Here is an 18,505-nt window from a genome sequence, read left to right on the forward strand (position 1 = left end):
AAAACACAGCTCTGGTGGTAACCGTGCGTCCTCGGGACGGCTGTCGCATCCCTGCGGCGCATCATGGTGGCATCTCCTCGGGCTTGGGAAGGACCAAGTGGTCCAGCACGTGGGCACAGCCTAGGACATTCCCCAGACCGAGGGCATCACAAAGCGGCTTTGTGTCCGCCGAGCCGGGCTGCGGGCAGCGTGTCCCCCCCCACCCCCTGCCGTCCGGGACACCGTGCTGCCACAGACGCCACCGAGAAGCGGCACCGGGGCGGCAGGACGCGCGGCTGGAACCCCGGGGCTGGGAGCGCGCTGGCTGGGAGCGCGACCATCCGATCCGACCGGGAGGCCCCCGAGACGTTCGCTCTCGGGATGCGTGGCCCCAACCGTGGGCAGTTCTGCTTGGGGAGATTCTCCCGCCGCCATCGGACACGACACGTCCAGCTGCCGCGGGCTCGGACGTGCCGGCCCCGAGGGCTCTGCCGCCACCGGGGCCTTCGGGCCCGTTACGGGGGGCTGAGCCCGCCCGGCGGCGCGCGGCTCGCGCTCGGCCCCGAGGCATCGGGCCGGAATGATACGTCTGAGGGGAAACGGGCAGCTCCCCGGGGCGGGGGGGGGCGGCGGATACCGGGCGGCCCCCGGGAGGGGGGGGGGCGATGGCGGCCGCCGCCACAGCGAAACGGCCGCGCTCGCTCCCGCCCACAGCTAGGGCCGGCGGGAGCGGAAGTGCGTCACGGCCGCTTCCGGTGTGCGCGGCGCTCCAAGATGGCGGCGCTGGCGTTGAGGTGACTCCCGGGCCTGGGACCGGGGGGGGGGGAGGCGGCGGCGGCCGCCCCGGGAGCAGCGGCGGCGCTGCTCAGAGAGGGGCCGCAGAGAAGCGTCGCAGCCTTGAGCGGGTGGCAGCGGGCCGCGGCGTCCCGCGGCCGAGGCGGAGCAGCTCGCTGCTGGGCCGCGGGCGTGACGCAGCGAGGGGCGGTGGCGGAGCGAGCGCCGCTTCCCGTCGCTTTGAACCTCTGAGAGCCAAACCGCGGCTTCAGCCGTTCCGCCAAGGTGCCGTTAAACGTTACGTTAAACGCTAGCAGTTCGCGGCCGCTCCTTGCTGCTCCCGGCCCTGCCACCCCGCCGCCTCCCCCTCGCCCCCCCTCCCCGGGCCTCTGCTGCCCGTTGCTGCCGCAGCCCCCGAGCAGGTTCCTCCGGGTCGCTGAGCTCCAGAGCCAGCGCGGTGACCCGAACCCGAGGAGCCACCTCGCGCCTTGGCTTCTCCGGTCGGTCCTAGGTGCGGAGGGACTTCGGTGGGCAAACGCAAGAGCGTTTCCTGGCGCGCACATGGCGTTGAGCCCAGGCGGGGAGAGCGGCTCCGCTCGCAGCTTTGAACCGCTGCTTCTTTCAACTTAAAACTTCCGCCAGAAACTTTGCTGCTTCTTCGTGGTTGCGACCGCTCTTCTCCCGGCCCCAAGTTATCGATGTTCTTGATATTGGTGTTAAAACAGTGTTTTGGCTTTTTTTCTCTTAATAAACATGGCATGGTCGTGCTTTGATGGAAAGCTGTTGGTGATGTGTGCCGGTTTGCTTAAAACCAGGCTCCGCCAGCAGAAGGAGGTGAGAACGCCTCCGCTGTCTGCTGGAGGGAGGAGTTCTGCAGTGCAATTACACCCTCTGTTTAAAAAACAACAACAAAAAAGTAGATCTTTTTAGTTTTAGGCCCATAACTTTATCTGATGTCTGCTTCTACTTGTCAGATGAAAAAGCATATATAATCATTGCTCATTTGCCTCATTCATAGCAAAATCCAAGTTATTTTTATTTTTTTTAATAGACCTGTCTTGCGGGATAAATTTTAAAGACGTCTCTTTGTGTGACACTGAGCTGATGCTTTTCTAGAGCCATTCCCAGCGACTTCTAAAGTCTTTCTGAGTTATAAAAGGCAGTTGTGAACTGTGACGCTATGCGTATAGCCGGTGTTGTTGTCATCAGGTGTGCTGCTGTGCGTTTATAGGCATCTCGTTTAAACTGTCACTTTGTGGCAGAGTTGCTTGGCATCACAAGAGCCTTCTAGAGCCCTTTACGATCGACTGTACTTCGTAAAGTCCTCGAATAATTTGTATGGTTAGTGAATTACCCCCTTAGTTTTTGCAGCCTTTTTCAGGCGTGGTGCAGAAGTGGGGAAGCTGTATTCTGAAGCTGTAGGATTCTGTTCTAGGACTAATTTTCTCTCTCTCTCTCCCTCATTTTTCTTTTCTTTTCTTTTTTTTTTTAACATGTTTATCAGTGATCTGGAAGAAAATATAAGCTAATGGATGGGGAGCTAGAGAAGATGCAAGAACTGAGAGAATGATAAATAATGAAGAGGACAGGTCCTTGGTACAGTGTGACCTTGATTGCTTAGCTGGAGGGCTGTGTTTTGCAAGCAATATTCATTTCACTGAAGCAAGATGTAATGCCTTGCATCTAAAAAAAATATTGCAGTGAGGGAATAGGGAATTCTTGTTGGGGAATTTAGCTTTGAAAAATATGAATGTGCTGTGGATTTTATTCTTATTTTGAATGTTGTGGGTGTTTTGCATCCTGCCCTCGCTCTTTTTTTCGCCACCCCTGCCTCCAGGAGAGGTATGGAGCAGCTTTCGTATAAGGGGAGATGAAGTAGGTTAGGCCTCTTAATCTGGAAAGGGTGACTGAGGAGGATGTGAGAGAGGTATATAAATCATTAATAGTCTGCAGATAGAGAGTAATCATTCACCTCCTTTGCCTTCACCAAGAATGAGGAGGTATTGGATAACGCTGCTTCGTGGTAAGCTCAGGACAAGCGAGGAGGTGGTTTTCCACGTCTCGCTAAGCTCCGAGGATTCCTGCCCTTGCAAGGGCTGAAAACTTAGGGGGTTCGAGAGATGGCAACACAGTGCCACGGAAGAAAAAAGTCCATGTATTATGTACTGAAACCGCATCTGGCTTGGGAAGTCTGTGAGCAGCAAATGGGTGGAAGCTGGGAGGATACCAAGGCGGTGTTCCTCTCTGCTTTCTTATACTTTTCTCCAGAGATCTGTTGTTTGCTGCCATTGGAAATGATAACAGGCTCGGTGGAGGTTTGGCCCCGTCCGGCTGTTGTTGCTGTTTTATCCCGAAGTTCTTGATGTAGTTGTCAGGCCCACGCGTCACGAAGAACATTGATGCAATGGAGAAGATGCCTGGAAGGGCTTTGCAGTCAGCAATGTTGCACTGAGTTGTGGGACTCAGTATTGAGTGTATTTAATACAACAGAAAGTGGTGCTGTCCTGTTTTTTTTTTAAGGTAGAGGCATGCAAATGGTAGAAAACTGAAAACCTTCAGCCTCCCAGCAAAAGTGTGGCACTGTTTGGTAGGCAGGAGTTGAAGCCAGACAAATTCAAACTAGAAGAAGGATGTACATGTTAGTGCAGAGACGTGGGAATTGGGGAGAATTCTGGATCGCTGAACATTCGTATGTCAAGACTGGATGCTTTTCTAAAGGTCTGTTGTGTTTCAAGTCCAGCCTTTGAATGTGAGGGAGGATTTTTAAAAGGAAACATCCTATAGATCATTTATACAGGAACTCGGTGTGGTTAATAAGAATGACTTTTGTTATGCATTTACACCTGCTGAAGATTTGACCTCCAGATGTTTTTCCACCCGGGTCCTTTAGACTGGCTGCAGAACGATTTAAGAGCACTAGTGCTTCGTTTATCTACCGCTGTTAATGAAACTGTGGGAGATGCTGGTACAGATGCTGGTGTGTTTGCGAAGATTAATTAATGTTTGTCATTGTGCTGCAGATGAATGTGCCAAACATTATTACACACTTCGTTCTCATTATGTCATCAGGAAATGCCGCGCTGTCTTTTATGCTTTGTCCTTGACAGGAGTGTTTGCGAGCGGGTGCTGTAGATTCCAGCCCACATCTGCAAACTCTTGAGCTATAGCTGGACTGGGGGCCTGTTTCTCTACCCTAGTTACTGGAGAACTGCCCGTGAATGTCAAAGTCACAATTACTACAATTGATCTGCAGAGAATAGCTCCCACTCCTTTGGACACCATAAAATCCCTTTTTACCTCCTGCCTGAAGTGTTGGTGAGGCTGAAAAGCTCTGTGCATCGGGCTGTGACAGTGACCTGTCATCTCTCTAATGCTCAGAGCTTAATGAATGGTGATGCTGAAACAGTGTAATGAAAACAAGCGTTTAGAGGAAGCGCGTGCGTGTGTGGGGGGTGCTGATATCTTTATTTTAGATGCTGGGATGGCAGTAGCCTGAACCAGCCCTTTTCACAGCACTCGGCGGACGCACCTTTCTGGGGACACCTGCCCTGCTAATTGCTTTAGTGAGAGTGAAAAATGGACCGCATCAGCATAGCTGTGAGCTGAGAGTGCTGTTTATGTCTGCCTTATAAATAAGGTATTACAGCTGAGTAGACTAATTATAGGATATTGTAAAGATTGAACCCCTGGGCAGAGTCTGGAGACTCTATTTAAGATCTAGGCTCAGTGTTACAGTGAGAAGATTTGTTTAAGAACATCCCAGATCCTCTTATGTTAGAACTGATATTTAAGACGTGCTGATATTTAAGACATGAGCCACTGAAATGGCAAATCCCCTGCACTGGCCCCGTATTGCTTGCGTTTTCAGGCATTTATTTGGCACTCACAAAGCTTTTCCGTTTTCTCTTGCAGATGTGTCGGACGGCGATGCCTGTTGGCTCAGCTTGGCTCTGGCTTTTCAGCACGACAGTGAGTTTGAGGTTTTATTGGGAGTAACGGGATTAAGTTCTTTCCCTGAGGGATCCCCTCTAAAGCTTTGGTGCATGTGCACGCTCTATCCGCTTAGTAATTCTGATCAATCAATGCCATGTGGTGGCTGCTGCTTACCACATCATACCATCAGGAGCGCGTGGCCTATTTAGTGATGGGTGAGAGCTGCCTTGTAGCTTTGGGGCTGCGTACGGAGCTGAAGGAAACGCTTGGCTAGGTGCTGAGGGTGGGCCTGAGCCTCTCGCTGAGGAGACAGTACAGCTGTTACTTCTCAGGATTGCTTTTTGTGACAACTGCATGTTAACTTTGCACCTGATGGGAGCGCGGATCAGCAGAAGCCCCCTTGTTCCTGTGCTTCGTGCTGCCAGGCTTGGGGAGAAACAGCTATTTTCTGCTAAATTGGGATGTAAGTGTAATTGCTATGTAATCTCAGGAACATTAAATTACAAGCTCTTTATTTGGTACAGTGTGCAATTACCGTGGCAGTAAAGAGCAGGTTGCATGTTATCGCTATTATATAATGCATTATCTGATATCCTATACTCTGATTTGGGACGGCGTGGCAGAGGGTGGTGTTGCTCCCGTGGCTGAATGGATTTCAGTGCAGAGCTGAGCTTAACACAACAGCGGCTTCCCATCCTGAGTATTATTATAAACTCTGGAGAGCTGGCAGTGATCCTCTCCTTACTCGTGTTTGCACACAGCTGCTGGAACTGTTCTTTTTATGGCTGGAGTGAAGGTCAGCTGGGAACTCGCACGCTGTGAGGGTGGAGAGCCACTGCGGCATTGCCCAGCGGAGCGGGGAAGGGTAAATCGCTGCCTGTCTCTCTGCATCCCGTCTCCTCTCTTTTGCAGTGTCGTCCCCATGGGAACGACAGCGAAGGAGGAGATGGCCCGCTTTTGGGATAAGAACACCAAGTCCAGTCGCCCCTTGTCCCCTCACATCACGATTTACAAGTAAGAGATTCGTTGGCCTCCTCGGCTTCGCCCAGTGGCGCTTTGGGGCTTTGATGCATACAGCTTGGGGCCACGCTCTTTCGCAGTGTCACCCTTGGGTGGGAGGGCTGTGCCCAGTTCTGCTGTCAGTTCAGCCAGGTGGGCCAGCTTTGCGGCGGAGGCACCGGGTGGGGAGACAGTCTGTGTCATGCTGTGAACAGTCTGAAGGGTTGCATACAGCAGGGAGATCACGTCCTCAATTACATCGTGGAGTTGATGAAACTCACTTTTCTTTTTTCTTTTTTTTTGTATGGAGTTGTGAGAGCAGGTAAAATTCCCCAAAGGCAGGCAGTGTTTTCAAACACGCAGTTGAAAGGCAGCAGCTTCCGCGGCGGGTGGTTGTGCGGAACAACGTGTCCCACTCGGGAGCTGGCAGAAATCTGGAGTGGAGGCAGGAGGCCAGCTCTGGGCTGCCAGGTTGCCTCTGCAGCGAGATGACATTTTCTTTTGGGCTGCTTCCGTCACTTTTCAAGGTTCTCTCGTTTATCCGTATGTCTGGATGCCTGAACCTTGCTCCCTTCATTCCTAAATTGCAGGAGCCCTGCAGTTTTCTCTCATTCCTCTCTCAGCAGACACAGCCGTTCCCCTTCCCAAACCCGTGCCAGTGGCATTTGTCATTCCCAAGCTGCCTCTGCACATTCCCTCATCTTTCCCCTTTTGCTCTGGCTGGATTCCTTGAATAATTCTGAGTGCAGAAATAGCTGCCCAGCAGCACAGAGCTGTCTAGGAATAGACGGGCCGTGCTTTGTGCCTCTGCCTTGGAAGCGTCTCTAATATTATGTTTTCCACCTTTGTGCCCTCTGTGTTTTGCTGATGAGGTTGCTTGTTTTGCAGGTGGTCTCTGCCCATGGCGATGTCCATCACGCATCGGGGCACCGGCGTTGCGCTGAGCGTAGGTGCGTGAGTCTGTGAGCCGCTCTTGGCGGTTGGTGGGCTGCGGGAGCGAAGACCTCTCAGTCGTGCATTTGGGGATGTGATTCCCGTTGGCTCTTTTCTTCCCTTTACCCCAAGCTGTGGTGTTGGCTTCAGCAACGGGTTTTCTCTTGTCCTCCATCTTTCTCTGCCCCTTAATATCTCCCCATCGCCCGGATATTTGTGGCTGAGTCTCCTTGTGCCATGAGTTGCTTCAGTCCCACGAAGGGAGTGATACACTCCCGTAAGTAAAATCCAGAAAAGCTTTTGTAGCACTGTGGCCTTTCCTCCTCCATGACTCCAAACGCTGTTTCCTCCTGGGCCTCCCCGGGCTTGAAAAAAAGTTGACTAGCTGCTGCAGTTCTCAGACCTTCTCTTCCATGACTGTTTTTTCCCAGTTTACCCTAACAGGAGGCTCTGTTTGAGGGAAGGACTGGCAGACAGGCAGTTTCCTGATGACTTTCCATATGCACAGGTGGAGTTTCTGAGCTTCCTGTCAGTGGCTGCTGCCTTCCTGGAGAGGCTGATGGGGGGAGAAAGTGACACTGTCATCAAAGCTGGTAACCCCCCACCAGCGATTTGACTCGCGTGGTTTGACTAAGTGATCCAACGTCTAACAGTGAAAGGCTGTGTGATTTCCAGGAATGCCCTCTCATGGCAGCAGGAAGGTGCTTGTCTGATAGCTCAGAGTCTCCCGTTGAGCTGGAGGAGCTGTGTTGGTGTTTGTAGAAGGAAGAGAGTGAGGGAGCTCAAAAAAGATATGTGACAAACTGAGGGCTTGTGTTCATGTTGAATGTGCAGCTGGGTAGATGAGGAGAAAACACTGAGGGCCACAGCCTGAGCTTTTGCCGGCTGCATGTTTTCCAACCATGAGGTTCTGATTTCTGAGTAGCTCTGAGAGTTTCCAGACCATCTGATGTCAGTGGGAGCTGTATTTTTAGCAGAAGTGAATTTCAGTGGAAGGTGAGGTCTCAGAAAAAGCCCTGGAGAGCCCTTCTCCACCTGCATCCACGCAGCAGAGCTCTGGTGGGACTTCGGCCCTTCCCCAAGGGCGCGCTCCGTCTGCTGGCCAAGTTAGGATCTGGTTCTACCTTTTTGAAGAGCCTGCGCACCCTCTGCGGGAGAGCAGCAAATGGCTGCGTGCTTAATTACTGCTCCAAATGGCAACCAGGTGACTTCAGCAGTTGTCTTTGCACCCTGCGAGCCCAGCTGGCTCCTTCTGAGCCAGGCTGCGTGCCCTGCTCCGTGCACGGATCCAGGGCATGACATGGCAGCGATGCTGGCCAGAATGACTGTGTGCTGGCACCACCCAGCTTTGGGACTGTGTCTGCTGCTCTCTCAGCCTAGAGCTGTGAGCGGTGAAGGCACAGTATCTCCAGCTGGCTCTACAGGCTGCTGTCTCTGCCAGCAGACACTGTCCAGCTTGCTGTCAGATGGGCCAAGCTGGCAGATTCACCATTGCCCTTTCCGCTTCCTTGTAAAGAAACCATCTATCAAACTCCAGGATTGGAATGAAAAACGGCCGCTTCCCCAGGCTGCTGAGAGTACGAAGGAGAATCCCTTCAGCCGACCACAGCTCACCAGCCCTGATGCCAGAAGGAAGAGCGGAAGCGTTATTCTCCTCTCTAGCAAGGCCTGTAATTACAGGAGCCTCTGACTTCCTGCACTTTCTGCAGGGCGAACACAAAAGCCATTGAAGAGACAAGTGGCTGAGCAGGGAAGCAGCTGGTTGACTCCCTCTGCCAGTGCCGGCCTCAGCCGAGGCGCTCGAGCTAGCGTGCCGTGGTGTAATCAGGCGCTATTGAACGGAGGGTGAATCGCGACTCGGCTGACTCCGCTCGCTTTGATCATTCCCATTCTTTTGGCAGCACCATCTGGAGAAACCCTCTTGGCCTAGAAACGACTGGGAGACGCTGCCGTGGCAGCGCAGCCACTTGTGTCAAACTGTCTCTTCGCTTCCCGGTTTCTTTGCTGATGTTAGCTCGGGCTGCGCGCCGTGCTCCCCTGCTGAGGCCGTCTCGCTAAATTGGCCTGTTTATCAGTGGCTGGCAAGGAGTGATTTTTTATTTTGTCCTGAAATACAGGTCTGAGGGCTTCAACGAAGAGCTGCCGTCTTATGTTTTCAACCTTTGTTGTCCCTTTGACCTTGAATTTGGAAGGTTTGGCTGCAAATATCGGAGCTCATGCTAGTTTACTCTCAGGGTATTGTATGAGTAATGCAGCCCCTGGTGCAGGACCCAAATTCGGCGCGTTGCTGCCCCGATTTGAGTCCTCTTGGGTATGTTGTCACAGCACGGCTGATGCTGCTGCTAGATACGGAGAGCCCTTCTCCCTGCTCCTTCCTCCGTTAGCCACGGTGAGCTGTTGGTTTGGTGTCGCAAAACCAGAAACGTAGGGGTGGTCTCACCAGTGAAACTAGAACAATTATCCCCGCTGCCTTCTCTGAAGTTGTGTGTGGCTGAGCTGGCAGATTTGTCTGGCGAGTTTGTCCGAATTGCCCTTCAGCGTAGGGACGTAAGCTCATCAAGAGAAAAAAAATGGGCACAAGACTGCTCCCAGACTGAGCTACACTGCTTTGGGGTCGGGGAGGACGTAGGCACTGTGGTGACGCTTACGAGTCGGTGTCCTCCTTTAAGGCCTCGGACTTTCAGCTGGTTCTCCTGCCGGCCTGGGTCTCTTTGCTGGCAGTGAGGTGCTGATAACACTTCTGGTGGCTTTGTCTTTCTCAGGAGTCTCCCTCTTCGGTCTGGCTGCCCTTGTGCTCCCTGAGCAGTTTCCCCACTACCTGGCAATGGTGAAGTCGCTCAGCCTGGGGCCTGCTCTTATCTACTCTGCTAAGTTTGCTCTGGCTTTCCCCCTCTCCTACCACACCTGGAATGGAATCCGACACCTTGTGAGTAGCCTTTGCGAGGGGACTCTGTGTGTGTGTGTGCGCACACGTGCCTGGGATGGGGTGAGAGAAGGAAAATGTCTGCTGGCGGAGGGAGTGATGTGTGCAGCGTTTGGGAAGGTGCCCTTGGAAATGGAAATTAGTCACCTAAAGTGCTTCAGAAACGAGGTGCTATTTTTGGGTACATCTAAGTTGCAAAGAGCATCGCTACACTGATGCTTCTCCTAGCGGCAAGGATAGCTGAAGCATCTCCCCATGCCCCGTGTTACCTCCTCAGCTGCTTGCAGGGCTGCGGAAGGGACGGATCTGGGATAACGGGGGGTGGCGGGGAGCGGACGTTACAGCTGAGAGGAAACGTCTGCAGCACCACAGACCAAAATGCTGCAGAAGTGACACGCTTTGCTCGTTATCTCATGCTTGTAATGCAGCTGTTGTGCTGTGATCTTCAAAGTGCTTTGTGCTATTTACTGAGCCCAGAAAACATGTAACGGTGGCTTGGAGACAAGCACGCTCTGCTTAAAAGTAACCTGTGATGTTTGCCCTGGGCTGAAATTTGGAACAATCAGCTCAGTTCAGCCAAACTTCCTGTGTTTAACAAAGGAGGGGGAGCTGGAGAGGAGAGCGTTTGAGCTGGGAACAGTACAAGACGTGCTGCTTTTGTAGTTGATTTTGTGTTTTTGTAGCTCCAGATAGGTTGGGTTTTACAGGAGCAAATTGCAAAGGCAGCTGGCCTAGAGCGTGACACGATCCTTCTGCTCCAGGGCGGGAGCGCCACGTGGGGAGCAGGGCTTTAGACATGGGCTTGCTCGGCGCATGCTGACAGGTTCCCGTGCTTCCAGCATGGAAACACGCGACTCCTGCGCTCAGACTGTTGGATGTCATATTTACAGCCTACACCTGAGAGCGACTGTTACTAGATGCCCGTGTCGGAGCGCCGGGAGGCGCCTGGTCCAGCCGTTCCAGGCGAATGACAGCCCTGCGCTCCGTGGAAGGAGCCCGCTCTGCGGATCCTCGGGGCAGACGGTGTCTTGCTGGCAGTACTGCGAGCGCTCGTTATACCAATTTTCGAGCACTCCGGATCAGATGAGGTCTCTGTGCACAGGGCCTGCAGCGGGCTGAGCCTTGCTTGCTCACGGAGATGCTGTCAGGCAACTGGAGCAGTCACAACCAGCTGCTTGTTCAGAGCATCGTGAGTCGAATGCGTGCTGAAGTTTGTGACTGCACATATGTATTAAGATGCCAATTAAATTGTCTTCCGATGCCCGAGAACGTAACCGGCAGCATTGGCCCTGGCTGAGCTTGGCAGCGCAGCCCATCAGATAGCAGAAAGGATGTATACAGGGAGCAGGTTCTGTTTAATGGCTCTGCCCAAAGTACTTCTCTTCTTTGGCTCTCCCCGTGGTTTGCTGGCAGGCTGGGACAAGGTGTGCGCTCTGCAGTGCTGCACTGAGCAACCCAGCTTTTACTTGCACTTGACCAAAGTTAGGGGAGAGATTCAAAAATCTATCTCACATCTGAAAACGGGGGGGGGGGGGGGGGGGATTCCTGGCTCTGGGTTGTCATTGCACCGTTCTTCCTTGAAATCTGGGCTCAGTTTGGCTCTTTGCAGCTCGCATCGTACCCCAGAGGTTACCATGGATGTGTTGGGGGGCCTCAAGACTCCTTCCAACCTGTATAGCTCTGCGCTCAGGGGTGTTACTGCTGCCTTAGATCTGTGGCTTGTGGAAGGGCTTCGTAACCTATTTCTGTCAGCAGAAATGAAGCAAGCAAAGAGCAGCTGCCGCTCTCGGAGTGAACCTGGCACGCTGCAACCATTGCGGATTAGGGAGAGCTCACAGGCAGCTTTGCAGATAGATGAGGGGTAACTGATGGGGGGTAACTTCTTCCTCTGACGTGGTGCAGGTGTGCCTACATCCAAGGAGATCGCTGCGGTGGTGGGACACTTGTAGCTCTCCCCCCTGATTCCTGCACCATGCTTTGGGGTGGTCTTGCTAGATTTTTTTTTCCAGAAAAGTTGAATCCTAACTGCTGTCTCTCTTCTCTCCTGGTAGGCATGGGACATGGGGAAGGGGTTGAAGATCACCCAAGTCAACCAGTCTGGCCTGTTGGTCCTTGTCCTGACCCTGCTCTCCTCTGCTGGCCTCGCAGCAATGTGAAGGCATCTCCTGGTTGATGGCCTCCCTTTTCTAGAAGATCTGGTCTGTCTGTCCTGACCCACCTCGGGAGGTGGGAGGACAGACTCCTGAGTAACTATAAATCTTTGGGGAAGGTGGCACTTCCCCTCGCAAATTTTGTGGATGATCAGAGTTGCTTATCATTAGCCTGGATGACGTGCTCTGCTCAGCTAGCTCGGGACTGCCTTTTCGATGGTGGGGGGCCGGGCTAGGGTGTCTCAAGTACCAGATAACCTGAATAGCCACAAAAAGTTGGGCACAAGTTAACAGCTGATTCCAGAGTTCTGCCCTAACTCTGTACTGTTCTTTCAGAGAAACTCCGGTGCATTTTTTTTCTCTGTGCTCCGTCCCAGAGCTTGAGACAATGCTGATTCTGTGTCCCCTCAGGTCCGAGTGGGCTCAGCGAAGGAGATGCCAGCGCTGCTGGTAGTGCGTGTGTAGGCCTGGTGCAGGACAACCATCTGCATTGAGGCACCTCATCCTAGGGGAGGGAGGGCAGATGGAGCTGCCAACGCCAGCGCCCGTGAGGCGAATGGATAATTGGTGTCATCCGGGATGTAACATCAGCCGCGCAACCCTGGTGTTTCCAAGGCTGGCAGCGATGAACGGGTTGGGTGGCCACACTCAGACCTGCAGATGTTCAGTCCTGACTCCTTATCACTGGAAAGGTGGTGATTCAGCAGACTTGGGGGCTCTAGAGCTGTTGCCAAAGAAAACATCTTGTTTCCCCTGTATTTTCTTTTCTCTAAAGTGAGTGGGAGCGATGTGGTTTTCCCGTTGTGCATTGTCACCAGCCCTTGTGTCAGTGCTTGTTTGTAAGTCATCCACCATTGCAATAAAGCAGCCTTGATCTTTCGCACTTGAGAACCGCTGGGTTACAGGCTTGGGTTTCCTTGACACAATATTGACTAAGGAGAAATAGGATCAGAAAGCGGGGGAGGGAAGGGGTTACTTTGCGATTAAGGGAGTCACAACTTCCCAGAGAAGCTGAGCGATGGAAAAACAAAGCTTTTGCTCTGCCTCTTCTTCTTTTTTTTTTTTTTTTTTTTCAAGAGCCAGGTATAATGCCTGACCTTTGGAGCTGGTGGGTGTGGGGTTGATTTGGCTGTGAAATACTGCCAGCCCAGCAGGGAGGAATTTCCTTTGGAACCGTGTTTACTCGCAGTGGTACAAATACCTGCGCGACATCCAGGACAAGAGCTTCTCGTTCAAATTTGCCGACTTTTAACGTCCCCCCAGCAGCTCAGCTCTACGAAGAGGACGCTCCTCATCAGGAGCTCTGTCTCATTTTAATGTCCCAGCGACATAAAAACGTTCTCTGCTTTAGGAAGGATCCTCCTTGCCGTTCACGTCGGCAGCCAGCAAAATGATGGCTTCATCAGGAATATCTGCTCTCATCATCCAGCTTTTGATGGAGACCTCAAGTGGCAGGAGGGGAGCTATTCTGATAAATGCTTTCCGAGATCAGTTGCACCAGACAGAATTGTTTTCACCCGATTGCTTTCACTCCAGCCGCTGATCTAAGCCCCTTTCCCTCCCACTTGTTCAGCTCATTTGGCTGACTAGTGGCTCTAACAAATCTGCCACTTCTTTAATTAGCAGAAGGCACCCTAGCCCTGAGGGGAGACGAAGCCTTACAGATGAGATACCACGAAGGAAGAAAAACTGTCTGCTGTCATCACGTTAGAGAGAGAAAACTTACTGCTGAATTACTTTCAGTATAGCTTTAAGCCCCAGCGGGAGAGATCTCCTGGGTGAAACTAATGTGTTTTAGCTTTAAACCAATTACTTCCTGCAGTTGCTGAAATGGCTTTTATTTGGAAGCCTCTTCTGATTGCTGATGAGTGAGTCCGTGGTGCATGCCAGCTGCTAACAAAGTTGCATTTTGCTGCATCTTGTGCATTCTCAGACTTTTATTTCCTTTCCCCAAGCAGTCCTAGCCCAGGCAACCTGGGTTTCCTGTGTAAAGGGGGATGGAAGTGCTGCCTTGGAGGAGGACCAGCTTCTACCAGTTTCTCAGTGATGAAAATAAAGTCAAACCTGGCTCTGCCCCCCACTCCACCTCCAGTAAGAGACTGGTTGATTGTGTAAACACAACCAGCCAACTGGATTTCTGCTGCTCGGCGCGATGAGAGGCCAGGTGAGGTGTGAATATAGCTCCACGCTTCGGGGCTGGTCTCACCTTTCTGCCGTTAGACGAGCTGCACTGCAACCTGGTGAGGATGCACCGAGGCAAGCTGAGGCTGCCCTAGGTTGGACACCAAAGCTCTGCGCAGGCGCGTGCAGCCCTGATGCTGCCGAAGGGCCTGAGCTTGGGCCAGGCCGCTGGCCCTTAGCTACTGAAACCAGAGGACAGGGGATTTTTTTTTTGAGGGGTACTTTTATTTTCCCAGTTGCCACAAACACAAATGCTGGCTGCCTTGCTTGGGCTCTTTTGAACCAGCTCTCCTTCATCGCTAAGGCTTGGACACAGGCTGAGGTGGAAAAGGTCATGAGCGCATTTCCAGCCGCTGAGCACGGGGAAGCCTGTGTGTCCTGGGCTCCACTCGCTTCGCCCACCTGGAGCCTCTTACTTGCGAGCGAGATGAAGGAGGGCTGGTTTGTGCTAGATGCAGGGAGCAGCAGGGGAGGGGAAGTGCCCGCAGCCAGGGGGAGGGAACGAGGAGAACGAGAAGGGCTCAAAACCGCGCGCAAGGCGGTTGCCCCTGTCTCACGCTCGAGCCCGGGTAGGCCATCTGTGCCGCCCTCTCCTCGGAGCACGGCGGCCGCCTCGTCCACCCGTCGTGCTCTGGGGACGCGCTCTTCTCTCTTTTGGCCGTTGCCTTCCGTGTCCTGGAGGTGCTGCCGACCTTGGAGTGAGAGCGGCTGGGCACCAGCGCCTCAGGTGAGGTGGTTCCTCGGGGACTGGCCTCCGCTGGCCCAGGACAGGGCGAGACCATGAGACTGGGTGAACTCCCCCCCTTGGGTTTGGCCTCCACGGAGCCGGACCAGCTCGCAGCGGAGACATCTGCCGACGTGGCCTGCTGAGGGCTAGCTTCCCTCGAAGTAGAGTGGATTTTGGGTGACATGGCATCCCTGAGTCTAAGATCCGTGAAGGCGGGCTGGCGGGAGAGCGGGACCTCCACTGGGGTGTCTGTCCTGTGCTTGACTTGCTTGGAGTGAGGCTGCTGTGAAGCTGGGATCTCCGGTGATACTTCTTCTCTCAGCCGGACATCCAGGCGGCCGAGCTTGCGAGACAGCGGCACCCCAACCATGGCACGCACTTCATGGCCAAACTCCTCTTCCAGTGGCATTTTGGGAGAGAGCTGGGGAATTTGGATGCGCTTGCTAGATGTCTGACTGGCCCTTCTGGAAGGCTCCCTGGCGTCTTGCGTGTCTGACCAAAGCTCTTGGGGCTGCGCAAGGGAGACGCACAGTAGGCTCATGTAGCAAAGACAGGGTGGGAGGTAACAAGAGAAGGGGGGAAAGTGAACAGGAGGACCAGCAGGATGGAAATGCTCCGGCAGGAGGGGTTTGGACTAACCCAAGGAGGCCTGCTGCTGCAGGCAGGGTTCGCTGCAGGACTGGGCTCCTTGCTAGGCTCACGGGGAGGACTGAATCCTCGGCAGACAGGCAGGAATTGGTCTAGCCTGAGACTGCCAAGGAATGAAGAAATGCTGCTGAGCTCCTCCAGGAGAAGATCGAGGCGAAGAGGGGTGCTGGGGGGACATCTCCATGTCAGGGCAGTTCCTATTCTAAGACGATTTTCTCCAGGAGGAGAGCAGCGGCTTGTGAGCTCCTCCTGCTGGCCCAGCTGCAGTGGCCCAGGCAGCCTGCTGCCAGCAGCAGGGGGACAACCTCAAATTAAGGGTGAGACAGAGACACCAGCTCCTGAGAATAAGACGAGAGAGCGGCCTAGGCACCGAGCACGAGTGCTGCAACGCTGAGCGCACCAGATCGGGTCTAATAGCGAGTGCAAATTGGGGACGTGGGAGGAATGAGTCTGTCTAAAACATCCCGTGGGAGGAGAGGGAAGCAGCATGGGGAGAAGCGATCTTCCACATGCGCTCAAGGAGTACGTCCATGCTACTTTCTCCCCTGTCCCACCCTTCCCTGGCCTGGCTCAGACCTACATATTAAGAGGAGGGACATGAGATTATAGAAAACATCCCTGAAATCTGCTCGCAGGCTCTTCTCAGCTCTAGAAATCCTCTCCCAGCGTTCACCTGCTTCTACAGTGCAGGGACCACACTGCGGTGTCACGGTGCAGCGGCTCACGGAGGCTGGACACGGAGACGGTGCCTCTGCCCCCTTGTCCGTAAGGCCAAGCCAAAGCTCGGCAGAGAAAGGTGATGTTCCGAACTCCTTAGATCCCTTGGAAAAGCGGCACCTACCTTGCCAGCGATCTCTGGTCGGAGGCCGTTACAGGCGCTGGTCAGGGGGGCGGACTTGTGGATCCAGTCGGTGAGTCGCGCCGCTGCGGCGGCTGAACGCGAGGTCAGATTCAGCCTGGCTGGGGGAATTTTCAAGGGCATGTCCCAGGTTCCCAAAAAGGTGCCCCAGGGGGAAGCCTGTAAAGGAAAAAGGGGGAACAGAGCGGGGCTACGGCCCTGTTTGAGACAGCATCCGCCCTGCTCGGCCAATGTTTTGCTGCTTCACCTAGGAGAGCTCCGCTCCGGAGCCCGTCTGAGCTGGGCGCCTCCGGCTCATCACCTGCAGCACTGTGGGGGCCATGTGGGGGGTGCCAGCCCCGCAGCGGGCAGAAAACACCCCAACACTAACCTTGGAACGGGGCACGGAGGGGAGCAGATGTCCTCGGTTATCGGCGATGATCTGTGTGTAGCCGTCCCGCGGCAAGGGGCGCTGAGGGGAAGCAAGGGGGTGGGGGTCCGAGAGGGTGAGCAGGGGCGTCTGCCTGCGGGTTATGGGGTAAGCAGGGCAGGAAGGGGGGCAATGGGCCAGATTAAGAGTTTTATTGTTATTTTTTGGGGGGAGGGGGGCTGGCCTAGCTTGGCAGAGCGAGGGGGAAAGCAGATCAATACTTTGGCTCAGCCTCGTGGGGTGGCCAGGAAGTGGGGATAAGGAATCAGGCTAAAAGCGGGGGCCAGGCCGAGCCTAGGGATGGTGAAGGGGGCCAGGCCGGGGTCTGGGGGGGCCGGGCTAAGCCCAGGGGCTGGGGAAGGGGCCAGGCCAGGGTCTGAGGGGGCCAGGCCAAGCCTGGGGATGGTGCAGGGGGCCAGGCCGGGGTCTGGGGGGGCCAGGCGAAGCCCGGGGATGGTGCAGGGGGCCAGGCCGGGGTCTGAGGGGGGCCAGGCCGGGCCCGGGGATGGTGCAGGGGGCCAGGCCGGGGTCTGGGGGGGCCAGGCCAAGCCCGGGGATGGTGCAGGGGGCCAGGCCGGGGTCTGAGGGGGGCCAGGCCGGGCCCGGGGATGGTGCAGGGGGCCAGATCGGGGTCTGGGGGGGCCAGGCAAGCCCTGCCCCCAGCGGGGGTCGTCGGGCCCGGGGCTACCTGCCGGGCGGAGCGGGGCGCACTGCAGCTGTGCAGGCCGCGCGGGTCACGGGCACCCCCGCACTGCGGGCGGAGCGGGGTGCCCCAGCCCGGCCCGGCCCGGCCCGGCCCGGCCCGGCCCGGTGGTGCCGCCGCAGCCGCCGCCTCCCCCCGCTGCCGCCGCCGCCGCCGCCGGCCCCACCTGCCCCACGCCGGAGCGCGCCGCCATGACGCCTCACAATGCGCGCGCCCGTCTCCTAGCAACCGCCCGCCCCGCCCACCCCGCGATCCCACGTGATCACAGGCTCCTCCCCCCCTCCCAACTATGGGCACCCCCTGGCGGCCGGACCGGAGCTGCGCGGCGCGGGGGCGGGACGAGGGGCGTGGTCGTGCGGGGAGAGGCGTGGCCATGCCGTGGGGGCGGGGCGTGGGCGTGCTCCAAGGCCCCAGTTGCCGTCCAGGGCCGCTATCGCTGCACCGGGCCGGGCCGGGCCAGGCCGGCACCACTGACAACCAAAAGTGGTGACTGGTGGGGGCGACGGCGGTGGCCCGCGGTGAGTGGCGGTGGCCCGCGGTGAGGGTCGCGCTCCCACCCGGGCCCGTGGCCTCGGCCTGTCCCAAATGACCAGGAAAACCACCAAAATCTTGTCCTGGACAGCGCCAGGTCTCGTAACGAAGGCAACCCTGAAATCTTCTCTCGTTTCTCAGTGCTCTTTCCCAGCCTGCAAGCTGAGCTCCGCTGGAGAGATGACTGGTCCTGTTACTGGGTGGCCACGTAAGGTTGACTACAAGGAACCGCAGAGTGCGAAAGAGCCTGAAGAGAAGAGGAAGCCGATAAACGTGTCCAGTTTGGTCGTTGAATCCCGGAGCAGCCAGCTTGCGTTTGACGTGGCTGTCCAAGATGCTTGCGTGGACCTTGCAGAGCCAGTGGATTGTACGGTCCTTGCTTATGTCTTGAATTGCCACAACGAGATAAAGCGTCTGATCCTGGATTCGTGCTACATCTGGGCTGAAGGCCTGGAGAAACTTGGCACTGAGCTGCACAAAATCTGAGAGCTGAGATGAGAAAGTAGCTGAGGAGTGGGGATGGGATACTGCCTTCGCAGGAGAGTTTTTATGATGAGGAGCTACAAGGACCTTACTCTAGGCCTTGCCCCAAGCTGCCTCCAGCCCTAACGCTGTGCTGTGGTGCTCTGCCATCAGGAGAGAGAGGCATTTCAGCATCTAGGAGAGCCGTGTCTTAGAGGAGAGCTTGGAGGAGGCCAAGAGGAGCCAGGCTGTGCTGTGAGAGGTGGGAATGACAGCTCGGGAGCAGAAGGAAGG

General features: G+C 55.3%; 2 protein-coding genes across 3 annotated transcripts; one reads left to right on the forward strand and one right to left on the reverse strand.

The window, feature by feature from the left end:
* The first annotated feature begins 689 nt into the window (after positions 1 to 689).
* Positions 690 to 12,582, forward strand: SDHC (succinate dehydrogenase complex subunit C). 2 transcript variants are annotated; one of them, XM_062597573.1, is made up of 6 exons: positions 690 to 773; positions 4,666 to 4,722; positions 5,599 to 5,700; positions 6,574 to 6,635; positions 9,381 to 9,544; positions 11,593 to 12,582. In XM_062597573.1, the coding sequence occupies exons 1-6, from the start codon at positions 754 to 756 to the stop codon at positions 11,695 to 11,697; spliced, it is 510 nt and encodes a 169-aa protein (XP_062453557.1). In that variant the 5' UTR covers positions 690 to 753; the 3' UTR covers positions 11,698 to 12,582. The 2 variants fall into 2 exon arrangements, with proteins under 2 accessions (XP_062453557.1, XP_062453558.1); XM_062597574.1 differs by lacking the exon at positions 690 to 773 and adding an exon at positions 896 to 1,038.
* Positions 12,583 to 14,194: 1,612 nt separating this feature from the next.
* CFAP126 (cilia and flagella associated protein 126) lies at positions 14,195 to 17,411 on the reverse strand. Its single transcript, XM_062597633.1, has 5 exons — positions 17,385 to 17,411; positions 16,912 to 17,096; positions 16,477 to 16,609; positions 16,089 to 16,265; positions 14,195 to 15,110 (listed from the first exon to the last, which is right to left on the reverse strand). The coding sequence occupies exons 1-5, from the start codon at positions 17,409 to 17,411 to the stop codon at positions 14,394 to 14,396; spliced, it is 1,239 nt and encodes a 412-aa protein (XP_062453617.1). The 3' UTR covers positions 14,195 to 14,393.
* Between the last annotated feature and the right edge of the window lie 1,094 nt (positions 17,412 to 18,505).

Source organism: Rhea pennata, chromosome 31 (assembly GCF_028389875.1).
Source record: "Rhea pennata isolate bPtePen1 chromosome 31, bPtePen1.pri, whole genome shotgun sequence".
Taxonomy (NCBI): domain Eukaryota; kingdom Metazoa; phylum Chordata; class Aves; order Rheiformes; family Rheidae; genus Rhea; species Rhea pennata.